This window comes from Platalea leucorodia, assembly GCF_965183815.1.
Source record: "Platalea leucorodia genome assembly, chromosome: 1".
NCBI classification, from domain to species: Eukaryota; Metazoa; Chordata; class Aves; order Pelecaniformes; family Threskiornithidae; genus Platalea; species Platalea leucorodia.
Window position 1 is genome coordinate 110522769 of NC_138823.1, and position 21069 is coordinate 110543837.

The 21069-nt window shown below is 45.8% G+C and overlaps 1 protein-coding gene across 16 annotated transcripts in view; it reads right to left on the bottom strand.

The window, feature by feature from the left end:
* Positions 1 to 3284: 3284 nt before the first annotated feature.
* BLVRA (biliverdin reductase A) overlaps positions 3285 to 21069 on the bottom strand; it is a 45819-nt gene continuing 28034 nt past the window's right edge. For 5 of the 16 annotated variants that reach the window (XM_082317283.1, XM_082317284.1, XM_082317281.1 and 2 more), the window contains one exon: positions 16962 to 19556. In XM_082317283.1, the coding sequence (XP_082173409.1) occupies positions 19283 to 19556 (274 nt within the window). In that variant the 3' untranslated portion in view covers positions 16962 to 19282. Of the gene's footprint in view, positions 6157 to 6898; positions 19557 to 21069 lie in introns of those variants that run through there. The other 11 variants (XM_082317280.1, XM_082317279.1, XR_014228726.1 and 8 more) reach the window with 10 other exon arrangements.

Genomic DNA, 21069 nt, shown 5'->3' on the forward strand with positions numbered 1-21069 from the left:
GAAGCTTGGTGGACTGCAAGAAAAATTTTCTTTTCATGTGACAAGTGCAACAAATTGAATTTGCCGATCCACGAGGGCCTTGTTTTGCATCGAGTTTTGGGATGACGTTTTTACAGCCAGTCAGGGTCAAGATGAACCGTAACTGTGTCTCTGAGGATGGCAGATCAGTCTGTGGGCTGCATTCCCAATAAGGTCAGTATAGTAAACTCAAATTAAGGCAGTGGGTAGGAAACAGGGCTACCATACCTCAATTCTGACATTGCCTAAGGCCAAAATAGTAGAGCTCAGGAGGCAAGGAAGATTTAGTAACACTGGACACATCTCTGTTCCCAAGAAAAGTAACTTAGCACCATCTAGGTTTACCTAGCTTTGGATAGTGCTCTTCTTGCTAATGATTTCTGGTGACATGCCAGTGATATCCAACACAAGGACTATGTTTCAAGGGGAAATTAATTCTCTTCTGGTCTCTGCTGCTGGAGGCTGCATCTTCCCTGAGTCCCCCATCATGTTGCTCCTTGCTCTTCTAATCTCTCCCCAGCCATGAGCTTTTCCAGTTTCTCTGAAACACTGCTGATTCAGAGTACCAATGCAGATGGAGGAATATCTCCCCGGAGAAAAGAGCCAGCTCCCAGTTTGGAAACAGAGCTAATTTTCAGGTGTCCTTCTTTTTCCCACATGAGGAAGGGGCATCCATTCTGCCCCTTCCTCCTCCCTCCGAGAATACCTTTTTTTTTTTTCTGTGTCAGAAAATAAGCATTAATAAATAAAGATAATCAAATTAATCCTTGTCCTAGCTGAACCTTCTTGCAAAACACAGCAAACTGCTGCCTCTCAGGGCATGAAATCAATGGCAGACTTGTGTTTCAAGTAATACTGTAAATGCTAATTCTCCTGTGGGTTTTTTTGTGTGTTGAGGTTTTGGGGTTTTTTTTTTTGTTATACGAAGAAACAAGACAACCTTGAGATTTAGGGAGAAACATAGCATCTTTTTGGACTTCTGTTTTCAAAAACAGCTTTTCCACAGAAACCCACATAAGTGCCAGAGCTAACAATTAGAACAGTGTTTGAAATCAGCAATATCTCTTTGGAGAAAAATTATATCCAAGTTGCTGTTGCACAGGGAGTTTATAGCTGTCATTCTTCCCCCCCCCCCCCCCCCCCCATTTAGGTGATTCTCCAGATTTCCCTGTTCTTCCACCCCACCTTCTCAGGAAAACTATGCTCATAAATGAACATCCCAAAGATCCTAATGTGAGCCTCTGCGCTGAGTCTTGCTTCAAAACTAGGGACTCCTCCCACACAAAATAATTACAGCTGAGGCTTCTTTTTTTAACACAACTCAAAACCACAAGTATGAGGAACTACAGGTAAGCCAGCACCACTCCTCCATCTAACACATCTCCTTACAAAACATCTGGAAGTTATTGCATAGCTCCAGCCAGCCTGAGTCTACAGAGGAAATTTTTTTCTCACAGGTCCCAGAGGACTTGCTTTCTGTGCTAAGTGTGCATCAGTTACAATCCTTGTCTACAAATCAAGCCAGAATTGCTAAAAAAATATGAGAGAGAGAGAGAGAAAGGAAAACCAAAACGAACAAAAAAACCATCTCACCTCTCTCATCATGTCTTCACCTCATGTCCTCACCTCACCTCATGCATTGGCTTTCTCAGGGTTGGAGGAAAGGGTCTTGGTGTTGGTAAATGAGAGCACGGAGGTGGCTTGGTGACTTATTGCCTTTCCCATCAGTGCAGCTTCGGCACAAGAAATACTCCTTCACCAAACAAGGGTTCAGAGAAAAGTACCCAAGAGTTTCTTGGGCTGGGCTTGACTGACTGAAGAGGCACTAAACCTTTCCTTCATCTCCCAAGCCCTCTCCCGACTGTTGAGCCTTTGGAGGAAAAGGGATCTCTGGCACAGCTGGCCCATGTTAGCCATGGGTGGAGGGCACAGCTGGACGCAATCCCCAGGGTGATGTCTGGTAGTGACAGGCCAGGAGGGAAGCATCTGGCCGATGGTGTGAAAAGAGGCAGAAGCCTGAATGAAGGGAGTAGACTTGATCTCAGAGAAGCAGAAGGTCAGGAAACTTAGAAATCCTTGATGCCACAGTCATTTTACAGAGTGAAAATGCGTTGTTAAGAGGGAATATATCTTTAGTCACTAATAAATACATAGGTCACATGTATATTTAAAAGCCTGTAATGCCAATTTCCAAAACAAGACAAATGGTCCCCCTGCTTTTTGCTTTCGTTTGGCCTGGGTGACACAGGCAGGAACCATTTTTATGTCCCTTCCCTCTGCCAAATTCTAGCTTCCATTTCTCTTGATTACCATCAGAGTCAGAAAGAGGTTGTCATGCCGCCTAAGAGCCCGTGCCTTCCTCGCATCCTGCCCACAGTCACTGCTTGACTCCTCCTCTCCTCCCTCAGGTCAACAACAAGAAGGTTGTCATACTTCAAGAAGTGCAACTCTTACAAAAAAGCAGGCTAACTGCAGTTCCCAGGCTACAAAATTAAACCCCTCACTTATTCTCTAAGCTTTCCCACTGCATAAACCTGGACCACGACTGTAGTCAAAGCCAGCTACATAAACACCTCGCTGTTCAGCTCCACCCTCAGCTCCTTACCAGGACCAAATTAACAGTCATGTCCCAATTCTGTTTTGCATCAAGACGACCTCTTTATGGTGCTGAAGAGATCTTGGAGTAAGCGTCAGTGGTGGTTAGGAGGGGACAGAGGAAAGTTACGTTTCACCTGTGATGGTGCCCTTCTTGTGTGCCATGCTGCAGGGATGCATTCAATTTTTCCAGACAAGTATTTCCATGTGTTGGTTGTCAGCATGTCCAGACGCCTCACACAGAACCTTCCAAGCTCTACAGCTTTTCCTCTGGAGGCAGTGGAAATAGCCCAAATACACTGGACCCCAGTACCTCACTGTGGAGTTCAGGGACACAGGGAACAACACGATGGGGTCAAAAATCAGAGTTCAGGCTATTCCTGAACAGACTCTTCTGAAGAGTTTTCCATCTTTTTGCCTAGCTGGAAACCAACACATTTCAAATAGATAGTAGACACATCACTGGCTACTGTAACAAACCAGTTCCTCACTGCTTTATTCCCTGCACCATTTGTACCATCCAAAACATGCATAAAAATACTATTTTGCTGTTTACAAAGTTGTTCCAACTTCCCAAAACTATAACAGACCAAGTGCTAAAGTACCAGAACCCAGTTTTCTGACTAAATTTATTATAGCAGAACTACAAATAACATTTCCAAATAGGGTGGTTTGAAAATACTGGGGGCTATTTATTTAAAACACGAGAAAAAACAGAGCTCAGTGAAGTGCAAGTATTAAAAATAGAAGTCAGACTTTTAAACTATTTGACAAAACTATGTGAAGCAAACAGTGACCCCAGGAGCCACAAATATTGAAGGAAAAGCTCTTGAGGTCCTGGCAGGATGAATTTGAGGACATTTACAGGGACAGGGGAACACATACATACACACAAAAAACCAAAAACAAAACAAAACAAAAAACTCCCAAACAATAGAGCAGAGCAGAAATCCATCTACAATTTCTATAAAAAACTTTATATTTTTTTAAAACTCTGTTGCTGATGGTTCAGATAGGCTCCTTGTTGCACATAATGGGGTAGACCATAAGTCCATTTAAGCTCACGGGAAATCAGGTACTAATATTGCCTAGCACAGCCACTGTCTTTCCACTGAACAGTGAAACATACCCTCCTGACAGTACTTCCTCTGCAATCCTTTCCATCTCTTGCCCACAACGCCTGCTAGTAAGAGGATAATATCTATAATCTTAATTTTTCAAATACTGGTGATCTCTTCATTACATTTATGAATGCATGTCACACCCTGGATCAAACATCACAATGAGTAAATCTGGACTTTGTAAATACATGTGGCTGAGCCTGGTTTCTGTAACAGGCTCGCCCAAACCCAATTTTTCTCCAGAGGCTGCATCATTTCCTGCCCATCTTGTTGGGTTGCATGCCCAACTCTCTCAGTGCTTTTATGCATTGGCTGCTTCTCAGTACGGGGAAATGGAGAAGCGGGAGATTGCCTAAATACGCGCTCCTAGCCCCTTTTCAAGATCTGAGGAAGAACTGGTTGCAGGGCTTGATTTCTGCCATGACCTGAGAGAAGAGCATCAGCATGAGGTTTGTCCCTGGGAGCCAAGTGGCAGAGGACACATCAGGGACGCCCAGCAGCTGTGCCCGGTGCAAGGCCACCAAGGGCAGGGACAGCCCCCTGGGCCTCCTGGGCACAGGGACTGCCTCGGGGCCAGCACCCCAAAGGCCTAACTCCCAAGGATGCTGGGTGGAGGGGCGGCGGGCGGGGCTGCGCAGGGGGGGCCCCGTCACCCCTATGTCACAGGGCCACCACCCGGCAACGCAGCAGTCACAATGCCCCCGGCAGGATAAAAGGGAGCATCGTCCCGTGTCCCACTGCCATAGCTGGCCTGGGCGCAGCCCGAAGACATCCCGGAGGAGGTCCTTGAGGAGCCGGTGGAATTACTTGGTGAGGGCTGAGGGAAGAAGACTAGAGCCTGGATGAGTCTGCTGGAGGTTCTCCACTGCAAAGCCAGCTCCCGGCAGGGCTGCCTTCAAAGCCCATCTGATGGATGGAAATCCTGCTTCAGCCTTCGGGGAACAGACGCAAGCCCCTCAGGAGATGAGGACAACCACCAAGCCCTGGAGGTGCCCGAGGCTATCGGGCCTTTTCAGCTGGATAGCAGCAGCGAGAGCAAGGGAATGCCTTCTGGAGGAGCACTGCAGAGCTCGCCGTCCTCATCCCACACGGAGCCGGGGCAGCAGCCGTAAGAAATGGGATGCAGAGATGTTAGATGACAAGCAAGGGGTCCCAGTGCTTTGGAGCAGCCACTGGCGTCCCACCAGGCGCAGGGAGGATTCTTGCCCCCGAGGTCGCTCAGGTCGGGGACATTTGGCCACTCTGGGAAGCCCCTGAGGTGGCTCCAGGGTGAGGGAGAAGAGGGCTTGGGCACCTCCTGGGAGGCGTGACCAGGCTGTGGGACGAGGAGGCAGGTCTTGCTCACATGCTCAGGGAACAGCCGATCGCCAGCGCTGGGGTCAGGAAGGAATTTTCCCCCGGGCACATTGGCACTGCTCCCCGGGGGTTTTTTGCCTTCCTCTGCAGCATTGAGCACGACCACTTGTCAGGGCTCCTCTCGTCCCTTTTGGCTGGGTTACTGCCTGCTGCTCGTGCACCACGAAGATGGCCTCTCGTGCCCTGCAGCTGGGGGGAGGAAGGCTTTTTTTTCCCCACGGCGGGCTAGCAAGTGTCTCCGGGGGTTTTTGCCTTCCTCCGCAGCACTGAGCACGGGCACTTGCCAGGGCTGCTTTGGGCCATTTGGGCTAAGTGCCTGCTGCTCCTGCTCCACGAAGGTGGCCCTCGTGCCCCGCATCCGGGGGGAGGAAGCTTTCCAGGCTCCCAGGGTGGGCCCAGGGTGGCCCCCGGGGGTTGCTTCTTGTCCTCTGTAGCACTGAGCACAGCCCCTTGTCAGGGCTCCTCTGGGCCCTTTCCGCTCGGTCCCTGCCTGCTGCTCCTGCGCCTCCGAGGCGCCGCTCGTGCCCTGCCTCTCTCTGCCTCTCTTGCCCATGGCAGGTTTGGAAAGGCGCAAGCTCTGCTCTTCCCTTGGCTCCATTTCCCGAGCTCTTCTTGCTTGTGCCAAACAGCCGGGGCTTGGAAGGGCTCCAGGCTCGCTGCACCATCCGCAGCTGCCACTTTGCAACTCTCCCTGCCTGCGACCCAAGCGCAGGGCAGGCACGAGAGCGCTTTTCATGCATCGCTGCCCAAGAAGCACAGCGGCGGAGCAAGTTTTGGAAGGCAGATGTATGCTCGTCATCGATACGCATCATACTTTGGAAAATACCCCACGGTACCACACACCTCTTCTTCTTCTTTGGTGTGGTTGGTCCTGATCCTCATCCTTCGTGTTCTCACTCTTCAGGAAGCAGGGCCTGCTTGGCCTGTGTTCCTGCTGCTACTTTCTGCAGCTCTGTGCCTTGCCTTTGCCAGGCTGCAAGGGAGGTTTCTTGAAGCTCAACTGAAGAGCGCATCAGCCTGCTCCTGGCTACTCGTGCGCATTGTGTTAATGCTTGTGAGCATGGCTCTGAAACAGAGTCAGAAAAATACAAATAAAAATAATATCCTGTTTCCACTTGTGACCTTTGTGTGATGTGTCCTTGAAAGTGCTTTTGGAGCTGAAAAACCCCTGCCATTTTAGGCAAACAACAGTCTCATCGTTATTCGACACATGGTGAGCGCAGGGAATAGAATAGAATAGAATAGAATAGAATAGAACAGAACAGAACAGAACAGAACAGAACAGAACAGAACAGAACACAGCAGTTACGCTATGTTATGCCTAGAGTCATGAATGCCAAGCCATGCCCGAGGCCTGAGGGCTCCATCCAGGAGAGCAGCTCTCTGCAGTGCAGGGCCCAGGCCCAGCCAGGAGACAGGGGCAGAGACGGGCACCCCTACAGCATGGCTCAGGCAGGGACTTCAGTCGGCCCCAGGCCCAGCTGAGCCACCTCCCCTGGGCCCTTGGCAGGAGACGGTGGGGCTGGGGTCCCAGGGGAGGCCGGTCCCAGCCACTGAGGCCTATGAGCGGGTCCAGGGCCCTGGCAGAAGTAGGCTTGCGCTGCGCATAGGCTCTCCTGGAGACATGGATGGTTGGCCGCTTGGGAGACCGAGTATTGGGCCAGATGGACCTTCTCTCTGGGGGAGTCCTGCTGTTCTCAGGCTCTTTTGGTTTGGCATGTTTTTCCATGGGAAACAGCTCAGACATTTCTAAAAATGAGTACAAGGAGCAAAACAAAATCGCCAGGAAATGAACAGGTATTGCTCACCTCAGAAAGATTTGCAACCATTTAGTTGAGGAGCACGTCCTGCTTCAGACCGAGGGCTTGATCTTTGAGCCTCGCCAGGGTCAGAGATGCGGGGTTTTGCCATCCTGTGGAAACCCAGCCAAACGAGATGAACACAGAAGACTTTCCAAAACTGCACTTCACACTTGCTGTTTGCAGATTTGTGCAGATGGTCCAGTTCTCTCGAGGCGATCCACAGCTCTCACCCCGATCAAAGGTACGTGCCTCCTTCCCACAACGTGACAGAGGCAATGCCTAGGCTGGGACATGGTTATGGGTATTCAATGCCTTTTGCTGGTCCAGGGCTGGGAAGAAATGGCATCAGAGATTTCCTCAGTGTGTACTGGTAGGGAAAGGAGGAGGTAGGAAGAAGAATACACTAAACTAGACTAGTTGAGTTGGAAGGGACCTACAACAATCATCTAGTCCAACTGCCTGACCATTTCAGGGCTAACCAAAAGTTAAACCATGGCATTAAGGGCATTGTCCAAATAAATGCCTCTTAAACACTGACAGGCGTGGGGCATTGACCACCTCTCCAGGAAGCCTGTTCCAGGGTTTGACGACGCTCTTGGTAGAGAAATGCTTCCTCATGTCAAGTCCGAACCTTCCCTGACAGACGCAGCTTTGAGCCACTGCCACACACCCTGGCACTGGGTACCAGGGAGAAGAGCTCAGCACCTCCCTCTCCACGTCCCCTCCTCGGGAAGCTGCAGAGAGACATGAGGTCGCCCCTCAGCCTCCTTCCCTCCAGACTAGACAAACCCCGTGTCCTCCGCTGCTCCTCAGAGGACATGCCTTCCAGCCCCTTCACCAGCTTTGGTGCCCTCCTTGGGATGCGTTCAAGTACCAAAATGATCATATTTTTCTATATCTTGATGAAGTACTAAAGTAATCATATAGTGATATCAAATTGATTTAAAACTCTGAAAATTTGGAATTAAGTCAGCAAGGCAAATCAGCTCAATTTAAATAGCAGGCTTTAATCCTGTTGAGTATGTACTTTGTGCTTATTTTTGAAACCACAATTGAACTGCATCAGTGAATAACCACTGATAACAACACAAACAACTTCTGTGCAAAACTTACATTTCACTTTCACTTATCTTCTGATACTCAGGAATATAATATAAGGATGCAAATGCTCATATAACCTACAGTGTATGCACTCAGATTCCCATTGATAACATTTTATTATCTTATAAAAAATGGCTTTCTTATTTACTGAGATATTAATATTTCACTAGTGATTTGCTTTGGATGGCAGATGGACTATTCTATTTTATAAGGGCAGTAATCTAAAACTATGTTGAATGTACTGAATAGAGATGAAAAACAGTAAATTTACCCTTAAAATGTGCTGTATTTAAAACTGGTTTATTACAAAGGAAGTATAATCTGGGGTTTGAGCCTGAAGATTTTATAACTGTTAGATAAGCCTTCATGCCTAGCTTGTAAGCACAGGCCCAAAGAACCAAGCAAGTATTTCTGCTTTTTAAACTTCCAGCCATTTTGTTTGTTATTGCTTAGTTATCCTTTAGAGGTAACTATGCTGAAATAAATACAGTAAAATGGAAAAAGCATTCTATGAGAAGTTAGGGCTATAGAAAGCTATTTTATCAATTCAGAAAACTCTGGCCCCAGTCATTCTGCTAAGAGCTTCCCACAGTTTCAGTAACTTAATCTCAAACTTAGGTGGAAAATATGCATTGCTTTTTTTTTGCTGGTTTTATCACATTATTTTATTTTATTTATATAATAACTACAGGCATTGCATTTTAACTTCAAATGTCATTTTAACTAGATTTATGTTTTACGTTTTTATTATGTTTTTAGGTTTGGGGTTTTTTTAATTAAAATCTGATTTAATTCATTTAACTAATTTTTGTCTACCATCCCTGAAATACAAACATTGAGTTGGCTTGGAAAAATGAAATCTCACATGGTGTTGCTCAATCCTGGAAAAGCATCCTTCAGTTTCCAAATGGAGCCATTTCCTATTTTCTCTTTCATTCAAGAAGAATATTTTCTCACAGAGTCATAGAGTCTACACCAAAGAAAACACTGGCCTGTGAAATGTTCCCTCTGCTTGACCTGGAGTAATCTGAGAAAAAGAAGAAAAAAACAGGTCTGTTCTGAATGAGGTAAAGCGTTACTTTGGGTTTTACAGACCTTGATCACTATTCAAACTCACTGTCTGTGTCCACAAAAATTGGTCAGAAATTCTGCTTTCTTCCAGTCTGGATAAAAATCAATTCTGGCGCCACAAAATGGAATTACCCTCCTGCCAGCTCTGCCCCAGACGTGCTCAGGTTGGCCTTCATTCGTTAGGCATTTATTCTCCGACAGCCAGACGAACGATGTGGTTCTATTTCTGCATCTGCACACTTCCACTGAACACCTCCCTTGAACAGGTCCCACTCCTTGATGCTCCTGGGAGCAATTTTGTTGCATCTTCAATCAACAGGTGTCCCTCCAGCTTTGCTTTACCCTTTTGCTGTGATGGTTAGCAGTACAGCTTCTCTGAGAGGGTCTTAAATGGAATTTGAATAGACAAGTACCAACTCAAGAGGCTCTCTGTTGTTTTGCACTTTGAAGAAAGTGGGTGGGATGTGGTACATTTTGATGTGGTTGCCCTTTGTGCTCTTTTGCATGGATAGGAATTACTACGTGAGGCTTAAGGTATGAAGACTGTTTGCTTTAGTCTGAATGAACTGAACAGTCAAAAAGAAAATAGCTGCAAGACATCATTTAAAACAAATCTGTTCCCTGACGTGAATGGCTAAAAGCAGACAGGCAGATTGAACTGTGATTATTTAATGCATTAAGAATCAGTGGGATACGTTCACGGGATAGTCTGAGTTGTTGATATATCTTAGGTTGTGTCCTGAATTTCCAAAAGATCGGAGCTGCATTGATAGCAAGACATTACACTGCCAGTAATACCTACCTGACTATGATTTACTGCAGTTTTCTGCCTAATAAACAAGCCTTAACGTACTCAGTGACCAGAGCATTGCGAGTGACGTCTTATTATAAGCTGTTGCAAAATGAATGTCATTGCTCAAAAAAATCCTTTCAGCTACATGTGCAGAGGATACATCAACCTTGTAGAGTATTTTACTGATGTGACTAAAAGTACAGGTAAAAATTTCCCTACCCTTTCTTTATTGGAATTATTTAGTTTTCCCCTTTTAGCTTTTTCCCATATACCTGTGTTGTAGTAACTCCTCACCCTCCAGAACAACTGGTCACAGCTTTTTACCGAGGCTGGCAACTTGAATCTGTACAAAATGCACATAAAGAGAGGAGAGAGGTCTACACACGGTGGAGTAAGAAAATAGCCAGGCTCACATTCAGTACTTGGTAGTATTTGTAGTGCTACAGATCAAGCTCTAATTTAAATTTTACTTGCAAAAACCAGATGTTTACCCAAAGGTGTTGCTAGAGTGTAGGACTTGCCTGACGCAGCAGCATGGCCATCCAAACTCACATAGCCGGTGAAGGCACTCCTTCTTCCTTCAGAGAACAACTTTAGCAGAGCTGTCAGAAAGAGAAGGTACAAATCCCGCTGTTAAGAGGGTGATAAGCAGAAGTCAAAGTGACTGTGACCAGCCCAATCCCATATTGAGTCCAGAGCTTCACCCCACATGGAAATTTCCAAGTTCTCCACTCCAGTCTTTCCAAAGGCAGAAGACAAGCCATTGGGACTGCAGATCCCCTGACAGGAACTTAGCAGGCAGAAAAAGAGGGCACAGCGTCCAGGCTCCTCGATGGGTTTCCACGACTCCCCTTGCTTTCACAGTGAGGCGTAACTCCCACTCGCAGCACCCGAAAGCAGAGGTGGTGCTGGGCACAACATTGCGCCGCTCCTCTGTCTCACCTCCTCTCCCAGAGCCAGATAGTGCTGTGGGCTGGCAAGGAGGGGCACCTTGGAGTGGCTGCTAAAAGGAACATGGCTCTTTGCCAAAATTCAGAAGAAAGCAAGGTTCCTCTGAGGAAGGTGCACATGAGGTAAGGGACAAAGGGAGCCTTCCTCTATCAGGCTTCCCTTCGTGACTGATGTCAACCACCTTCATGGACACTTACCCCCTTTAAAACCACCTCTGGCAGGACATCAAAGAGGAGTTCAAGACCTTGGGATGTGGGACTGGTTCCCTGAGCTTAGTCCCCCACAATGTCAGCTCACCATGTAGTAGATAGATGTCTAGTACAGAAGGATCCATGGTACATTCCCTGTGTAAGCCCTTGCCCACTTCAAAGTGCAAAAAGAGCCTCCCCATACCTGACCACAACATAAAACCAGATGTGACAACAGCTCCTGTCAGAAGATAAGCTACCAGTCAAGGAAAGCAGGTTTGCCTGCAAGAGAAACTTGAGCTCATGAGCCCTTTTTGTCCTTTGTTTTCTCTTGTTTTAAAACCCCTGCTGCCACTGGCTCTTTCTCAGCACAAGAAAAGATGCCTCTGCATGGAGAAAACCTATCAATGCAGAGCAACCAAATTACAGTGGGACTTTTTACCCATGGGCATTTTACACATGAGAAATCCAGGTGTCACCTACAGAGAGATGCACTTGGTGGGGTTTGGGTTCTCGCAACTCTTTTCAACAGAAAATTGGAGCAACTCTGGGCCTTTCATATACAAACACCAGGAAGAAAGGTTATCTGTGTTTTTTGAGTTATTTTCCACCAAAAAATTTAATGCCTCTTACTGGATTTTCTCTTTTTCTCTTACTTTCTTCCTTGATGTGGGAGTGCCGGTGAAGCGCCAACTGAGAGTGACAGCTCAGCCTCCTCCCTCCTCTCTCCACGCTAGACTCCATCCCTCCAGCTGCTGCCCAGATTTTGAGTGAGGAATTGCTGCTGCCTGTTCCTCCTCTCCCAGCCCTCCCCAGCCCTGTGGCGGTCCCCCCAGGAATCACCTCAGGGACACACCTTGAGGTATGGGAAAAGGGGCTGCAGCAACGGGAGCAGCGCAGCACATCTGGAGGAACGTCAGGAGGTAGGGCAGGAGGGGTAGAAGATGGAGGCACCACAGTTGCTCAGAGGCAGCTGGGCAGGGACAAGCCATGGGTGCTTGGTGATCCTGCCTGAAGAAATACCTGTCAAATTGCACCCTAAAACACCATGGCTAAGCTCTGCCATGCACAGGACTGAATTTCTGAGAGCATAGTACCTGCGAGGGGATTTGCAAACAACAAAAATAAGGAACGCTTTTTGCTTTACCCTGTTCTTCCCTTCAAAATCTATGATGTTAGAAGACACTAAAAGAGGGCTTTTCATCTGAAGCATTGGAAGAAACGTGCTGCCTGCCATGATTTTTCAAACTGGAAGGACTGCAGAGAAACAGGCTGCATACAAGCACTTAGCAGACCTAATCATCTCAGGGTCGTCAGCAGATGTAGCCCGCATGCTGCTATGCAGCAGGGAAAAAGATAGGGATATCTGCAGAGCCCCCCATCTCCAGTGAGAAGTTCACTGAAGCAGAATAGGAAAAAAAAAAAAAAAAAAGTAGGTGCACTGCTTGATCTACACAAAACCTCATTATTTTCCAGTGAAAAACACCTCCATGCAAAGAGCTTCTCTGATGAGTGAAATCAAGGACATTCCAAAATGATTCATGAGTGTGTAACCTGGCTGCAGCTGACAGTAAGATGACTGTGCCTTGACAGGCTGGGATGACAGGCTGAAAGATGAGCTCCTAATGAAATCAAGCTCAAAAGCAAAAGTGGAGAAAGCTCTAATGGCTAATAAGTTAACGTAGAAAAACTTAAGATATGACAGCACACGGGAGTGCTCTGGTGTGCAGTCATGACCTGCACGATCATGTAATAAAACAGGTATCTGTAATAAAGCAGCAATGAGCAACAGTCTCATGAGCTCACAGAGATGAAGGTACCACAGCAGGACGTGGTATTACTAGAGAAGCAAATGTTAGAACACAGCAGGTTTGCAGCAGAGGTGGATTGCACTGTGCAAAGCAAAAAGCATGCCCAGCGAGAGGCGAGATGTACATGAAAAACTACATATAAACCCATTCTGCCTGAGTTCGCTGCAGCTGGACTACCAGACAAGATCAGGGCGTAAAGGGTAGAAACAGTGGCATAGATAGTTTGGGTCTGGTTGGGTTTTACCATAGGGCAAAATAAGATAAAGACGGTGATAAGGCATTTGTAACTCCCCATCTTAACGGGTCTTGAAGAAATTTCCGTAACATTCAAGATCTAGACACAGATTTCAGTGCAGTAAAAAAAAAAAAGTCTAAACATGAACACTCATCTATGTGAACAAGACTAGGAATTTAAACAGTCCCCATATGCAAAAATGCTATATTAAAATGCAGGTACAGTCAATGATAGGAAACTGTCAGCATCCAGGCCTTTTCTGTAATAAATGTGTATTTTTCATCAGTATTAGAAAGAAAAGTCTGAAAACTGTTGAACTCAATAACAGATCCACTGGCAGTGGAATTCATAAAATGAAATCTCACATCAGAGGAAACTGCGAAAAGGTGTCCTGATTCATTTAAAATCTTACCGAGACTTTGCAAAGCCATGTTATCTACAAGTACTGCTAATAATAAGGAGCAGAATAAAGGAGAGATGTCAGCTTACGAGGGAATTGTATATTTTCAAAAAGGCGGAGGAGCCATTGCTGTAGGTGAGAGAGAGAGAGAGAGAGACACAGATATAAACAGCTCCTTAAGAACCTTGCAGAACAAGGATACTACTGCCTACCCAGCCTAGGACACCAGCTATAAATCCTTACATCAAATACATCAAACACAAAAACCAAACGCTGCCAGTGTGCCGCTTCCCAAATCATGGGAAGAGACTATTTGAATTAGAGCTATATTTGAATTACAGACTATATTTGAATTACATAAGAGAAAAAGAAGAGCTAATAGTTCACCCACTGCTTCCTACTAAGACAGAGCTATCCCCATCCTATCTGTTTGTTTCTGGACTGTTTTAGAAATCCAGAGTGACAGATTATTCACAAAGGGACATTATTCCTGACATTATTATTATTGTTATTCCTCTGTCGAGCTTCTTCCTTGACTTTCTGCTAATATTTAACCTAGCATTTAAAAATTCTTTTTACTTGTCTGTTACCTGAATAACACCCATGCACAAAACATCAGAAAGCCCTAATTCAGTGAATTAGTTATTCGCTACATTGAGGCAATCTAGCTGTTTTAGAGACATGTTACTGGGTTCTTTGGAAGTTAACCTTTATCAGGGAAAAGGGATGACTCACTGGAGATCAGGCAGGATGGCACCATACACCAGGTGTGGTAGATAGGAACATTAGTAGGCAGGTTGTGACATTTGCAGCAGCAGCAAAATCAGAAAGTCAGCTCACACCAGATGTCATCTAGGATGCCCCGAGTATGAAGTTTTAGAGAAGTTTTTTGAAGTAGTAACCTGGACTAAGTAAGTGATTTTTATTAGACCAGGATGCATTTATTGTTGTAAGAGCTAGCATGCGTATCTGCAGGCTATTATTCAGAGCTTCTGATGATGGTATTTTTTATTTAAATTATTGTTTTGAAGTTTCCCTCTTTATTTATCTGCATGCAGCTGGGCCCCAGTAAGACGCGTTTATTGCCAAGACATAGAAGACAAGCGCTAAGCCTGGAGCTCTGCTAGCTGTAACACCCAGATGATTCCTGCAGCTTTGTGGCCATCACCACACAGCAGCCCTGCACCTCCTGAGCCTTACGTTTTGTTCAAGGGTGAGAAAAAAACTGCCTGCTTTAATCAGTTTGGGTCAGCAAGAAAGCAGAAGCTACAGGTTGGAAGCTGTGTGTGGGTTCCCTTTGCTGCCCAAAAGATAAGTACAAACAGGAGAAAGATACTATCGACGCTGGCAGGCCAGGAGCCAAACAGGCACTTTGGGCCGAGCTGCGGTTATGTCTACATGGCCTGATGAGTTAGCCCAGTGCTCCACACAGGCCAGCTGGCTCTGCTGAGAAGCAGGGCACATCTGGCCAGATGAAATTACACCGCAAGCTGGCCCTCGTGGTACCGGAGGTAGCTCAGCTGGAGCTGGCTCTGGTGTTTCGTACAGCACCATATTGTACTGCATGGACATCTCCTGTCTTCCCATTGCAAGGCTTGGTTCTTCTGGGATAGGGCTGAAGTTTGCTGATAATACCTGTGCTATATCCCTTCTTTAAACAAAAATTCTAACAGGTCTCTCAACAGAGTCCTGTAAACCTCATTTAATTGAGCCTCTACAAATACCAGCTTGCAGCACTTAAAGCATACCAAGAACCTTGCTATCTTTGTCAAAAGCCTGGAATTATTTATTTTACTGGAGATCCTTGCTTCCTGGTATTATGTTTTATTACCATTGCACAGAGCATACCGCATACCTTGGGGAGCAGTAAATGCTACTTCATGAGGCACATCAGCACACGGTTCTGCGAGTCTCACGGGAGACACCATCACAGAGCCAGACATCCAGCCAGGATCACCTTTGGTGGGTCACTCACCAGCAAACTGTGAGGGTGCCCAAGGCCCCAGATCATGCTACCAACCTGAAGGAACCAAACACCTTGAGTGACAGCTGAAAATATGTGTACAGTTCAGTCTTTACAACCCCGACCCCTCTACAGACTGCTGGAGGACCTGCAATCCCCGAAGTGCTTTCTATAACTCAGCCCCACAGTTTTACTCAGATGCCATACATACTATTCATTTTAAAACAGACAGTTTTGACATATGAGGACCATTTCAAAAACAGCCCCGGTCTACACAGCTGCCAGCCCTTGCCTTCCTCCTTCCTTGTCTGCTTGATCTGCTCTGGGGGCTCCACTGACATCCTCCTCATAAATAATGCCAGCTCAAGCAGCTCCTGCGATGTCCCCCAGTCCTCTTCGCCTTTCCCCTCATCCCACCTCCCGTGTTCCCATACTGTTCCTGACAGTCCTAGTAATCACACAGTTAAATTAGACTCTGTTCCCAGCCCCCACAGAACAGAACAGGGTCTCAGGTGAACACTTGATCCCAAAATTACATCCACCTTCTTTCCCTCCTGGCCAGAGCTTCCCACACAGCTCTGCAAGTCCTCATACCAATAGCTAGTTTCTTCACTCTTTGGAAATCTTCCATTCCTCTGATCTCTAGCCCTCTGAAAAGGCCTTTGGATCAAACCATCTCTTCCAGGTTTTGGCTAGCGTGTTACAGTTAGTGACTCCATGCCTCTCATCTGCCAGAGACAAGCTTCAGCCTGTGTCAGCAAACTGAGCATCCCTCCTTCGCGTAGGAGCATTTTGCATTATGGCACTTTCTATAACAACGCCATGGCATCAGGCAGAGTTAATAAAGTGTACTGCAATGGACTTCCTACAGCGTCCCACAGGAGCAGGGTGATTTCCAGCAGAAGGAGTAGAAAAACAGCTACCTCCAAAGAACATGATATACCAACCTGCCCATGTCACACCTTATACTTACCTTTTCATACCTCTGCATCTCTAAAACCGGCTGGGTTCAGGCTATGCCAAATACTATGTGAAAAACTCTTCTGACAGTATTTCTGCTAAGATAAAGCAGTTGTTTATTAAAACCACAAGAAAACTCAATTCAATACCCGTTTCAGATTCTACGTAGCAAATTCAAAAATGTTGCTCAAATACAGCAGTTGTTGAATGGGAAACTGGAAGGGTACAGCCGAGATTTAGACTTGCCAGTACTCCAGGAGTCAGACGGGACCGGAAGGGCAGGAATTTTGTGGGAGGGCTCACGAGTTGAGATAAGGTCACAAACCCCACCACACTTGTATTCGAAACTTTGAAACAGGAGAGGGAGTCAGCTGAGGGCTTTAGGATAGGATCACAGCCTGTAGTCGCTGGGAGGATTTCACAGGGCTCGAGGAGTGAAAGCGGGGAAAAGAACCAGTCCGGACAGAGCCCCTTCCAGCACAGGCAATGGGAACTGCTAATGAAGGACAACGGGAACTAAAAGGAATGATTAAAAGCTCCAATATTTTATTGGTGATTTCGACATCTGGTTAAACAATACGCATGTTTGAAGCTTGACATCCAGTAGCTCTCGTATACAAACCATCGCGGTACCTCAGCAAATTCACAGGGCCAAAGGAAAAGCCATTTGAATGCTGCAGGCTCCCAGGAGCAGGGCAGACAGCAGTAGGCAAAGAGGTTAGCTGGGAGGAATGGGAGGGGGATGGAGAGGAGCGCGGGACAGCCAGCTCTAGGCATCTGCCTTCCCTAGCTCAAATTAACCAGCTAATTTCCCCAGGTGCTCTCTACAGAAACAAGCTTCTCCAGAGGGTGATTCACTGCACAATGTTATACTGCTGCTCTACAGAGCTCCCGTGAATTTATTCCTCATTTCTTAGAGGAATACTGCTCTTGCCAGCAACTGCAGAGCAAGCCCAGGGAGACGTGGTGGCTGATTTTGATGCCTATAGATGGGGAGCATGAATCTCCCTTCCCTTTGCCCTCCCCCCGCAGCCACCCGTTGTGAATTAGCATGTAAAGAAGTGGTATTCACCCCATATTCACAGCTGAGGAGTTTGTCAAGACACAGGACCTTTCATGTGCTGTCATACATAGCAGATAGATATACACAGCAGATTCTAATTTCATTCTGAACTCACTTTTTCCCGTCATACAGCATCAGATGTGCCCAGGCAATGTCCACCACATTGGTAAAGAAGTCCCCGTGACTGCTCAGTAAGGTGTCCATTTGGGTGGACAAGTGCATGATCTGCCTGCACAAATCTGCTGCCAACCCACGTGGATTTCAATCCATTGAAGTCAATAGGAGGCTTTTCACTGATTTTAACAGATAGATAGAGTAGATTTAAACAAATTTCACATGCAGAATTCATTCACATATCAAGCTCCAGTTGCTCCTAAAATCTGACTGATTTGGGAAAAAATACCCAGTCTTTCCTTCCCTGTTTCCAACTGACTGAACTGTATCCAACTTCTGAATGAACATGATTTACCCAAAGAAAGACTTTTTTCCATCAATACTGACTGGCTGTAGTTATGTATACATTCACAACATATATGCTCCTTTATTAAAAAATTGCCCAAGTGAAAACATGGAAAAAAAATGATGGTTCTGTGTTTGAAAGAACAACTGCACAGACTGAAGTTTGCTGCTATATTAACACAGCACCGACAGATGCTGTAATGAGAAAGTAAAAGGCAAACAGAGGAATTGTTAATAGTTTTGTGCGCTGTTTAGGCTTCTTCTAAAACTAAAATGCTTCTTTAGGGAAGTGATAATGTCTTCATACATGACCCTGGGACTACTGTAAAATACTAAAGACCCATCCCCACAGGTGTCATACGCCATAGCCACATGGCTGTATTTGCAAACTGCTCCATTTTCTACAGTTCTATTCTAATTTTATCACTATTTCTAATGAATTTCACTGTTTCCAGGAGTACATTAGTTATCTTTTTCTTAAAGGCAGGATGTATATTATTTTTAGCAGCGATACATTCACATGCTGAATTAGATACAGAACACAAATGAAGGACAATAATATGCTGCTTCCAGTACAAAAAAAGAAAAATGTTCAGATTCAGTAGAAAGCAGGCAGGCAATGCTTTAGTTTAATGTACTGTTCTAATCTCTGCTGGAAAAAGATTTCTATGTTGGCATGGGGCACCAGAGAAATTAAGTGAGTGAACTCAACATGGCATCTATCAAGAGACAAGATATTTCTTCTATTCTGGTTTGATACCAATACAGATTCTATTTGAAGGTAGATGATTTCCAATGTGAAAAAACCCAAACACCAAAAAAACAACAAAAAACCCCAAACAGGCACAACAACTAATTAGAGCAAACACACAGACCACTTCAGGGCATCTGGAGGAAAAGGTCAGAACTGTGGTGGCACAAGTTCTGCAGATCAAGTAGAGAGGTGGAAAACTCACCTAGAACTTCCTTCTAGCTAATATTTCTTTCTAGATAATACTACATGAATACTACTAAATGAGACACATCTTGTTTTCAGATGTGTCTAGAGGGGGAAAAAAACCTCAGGAGGGAGAATCATACCTAGTATTTGCAGTCCTCCAGGATCTACTCTCAGGGACATTTCCAACTGAATCACAGGGAAGCTTGTTGCTGCTAGGTTCCTATCTGCCTGGAAGGACAGCAATGCATCGGAGCAGGGTAATGTTGCTTTGTTCTGGCACAAACCAGAAGGCACAGGGTATAGCCCGGGCTCTCCAGCACACCCGCAGAGCCTAGGAATGACATCTAGTCAAAAAGAAGGTAATGAAACAGAAATAGCAACTGCTTGATGGCAACAGTCAGCTCTAGCCCTACAGCTTTCCCGTCTGCCATGTTCCTCCTTCCCTAAGAGAAGTCTCAGGAACAGATTTTCTCTGGCTGTTCACAGTGCTGTTGGATCACCTCGGCAAGGTCGAGACACCGCAAAATTCGCCATTTCTCAGCAGCCAGCTCCTCCTGGGATACCTGGCCCAGCAGTTTTTTGGCAAAGAGGTTCTGATCCTGCATGAAAAGGCCCACAGCAGACCTTGGGGCTTGAGGGAAGTTCTCCAGGCAACCACTTGTGAAACAGAAGTTGATTTTCTTTTCACGTCTCATCCCTGGTCCCCTTTCTTCAATCCAAGTCAGAGGTCTAGTGTGAAGGAGTGGAGAAAAAGAAGACTATTTATGAAGAAATGGAATCAACAGTTCTAGTTTATGCTTTTTTTTTCTCAGCATTTACAGAAAACGCCCCAACAAATGCACCATTTTTAAATTTCACTCATTGCATATTCAGGTAACATGTTCTGACCAACATGCCTTGTGGTTACGGAGTTGAACACCAGGTAATAGTCTTAACTCTGCCACTGCTTCATGCCATGACTTTCAGCACACCATTTAAGCTCTCTCCAGCTTTCTTCTTCCTACACACAAAGTGAAGCCAGCAATGTCTAGCCATCTCACGGGGAAGAGGGAAGTTTTATCGGCTTGTTTGTGGACTTGGATGAAAAGCGCAGTTAAACATCCAAATATTTTGTACATGATTCAATCACAGCTAAACTCACAAGGCCCACAATGTCTTGTCACTCTTCCAGCAAGAATAAATTTACATCACTCAGGTACATAATAATGACCCAGGTCCTACTGTGCAAGCTGAACACCACCCCTTTAGGATGAGCTGGACAGATGGCAAGTTCACTCATGCAGACACTAGCGTCCACACTCTCTGAACGTTTCAAATACGTTTCTTTCTTTTCACTGGGAGCACTGAGTTGATCCTAGAGATTATATCAGAAGATGCCAATTTTGCCTGTTTCGGCTACATAGAGTCTCAGGCAAGTCTTTCTTAATGAGAGCAAAGTCCTGTCTTATGCCAACATGATAGCCACAGCCTCCAGGCCAAGCATTGGTGACGTTGGTTATTGACCGGCATAGCTCACAGGTCCTTGCACTTTCCTTCCCAGCTTCCCAGTTTGGCTGAGGAAAGAGGAGCCATGGGATATGCTGCATCACTTCAGGGGTCTTAACAGACTCCCTGGCCCAATACTGCAAATGCCTGCAGAGGCTTTGAGGAATGGTCCTCAACACCAGCCACAGCCACGATCCTCCCTTCCTGCTCTTTTGTCAACTGCCTAAACCGTGCCATTACCTTTCTGCAGCTCATTCATCAGCACTCACTACTGCCTGTGTTTAGAGGATGCACATTATTTTTCTTACTTCATTATTGATGGCCTTTCCACAGTCCTTTATGGCCCACTTTAGTCTGCCACTCACAAATTATGAGGGCATCAATAGCATGGAAGAATAAATTCTGTCTCCAAGTACTGCCCATTAAATCTTCAATATCATTAGATCTGGAAAAAAAGTCCTTGTCAGTCTACCCTGAACACATTCTGCAGAGCACTCAGCTTAATAATTCCGCACCTCTCATCTTTTATGCTTTATGATCCACTTTCTATATTCACGTCACTGTATCAATTATTCTTTGCTCACCTGTACTGCCACACACACACCCTAGAAATTACGCATGGCCAGATGAACCTGACTGAACAGAATAAAACAACTGGAGGGGAAAAAAAAAAAAAAGACCCAAATCACAGCCTGCAAGAATGCACCAAAAAAAGTCCTCAGAGGACTAATGAATGCAAAGACACCATGCGTTTCAG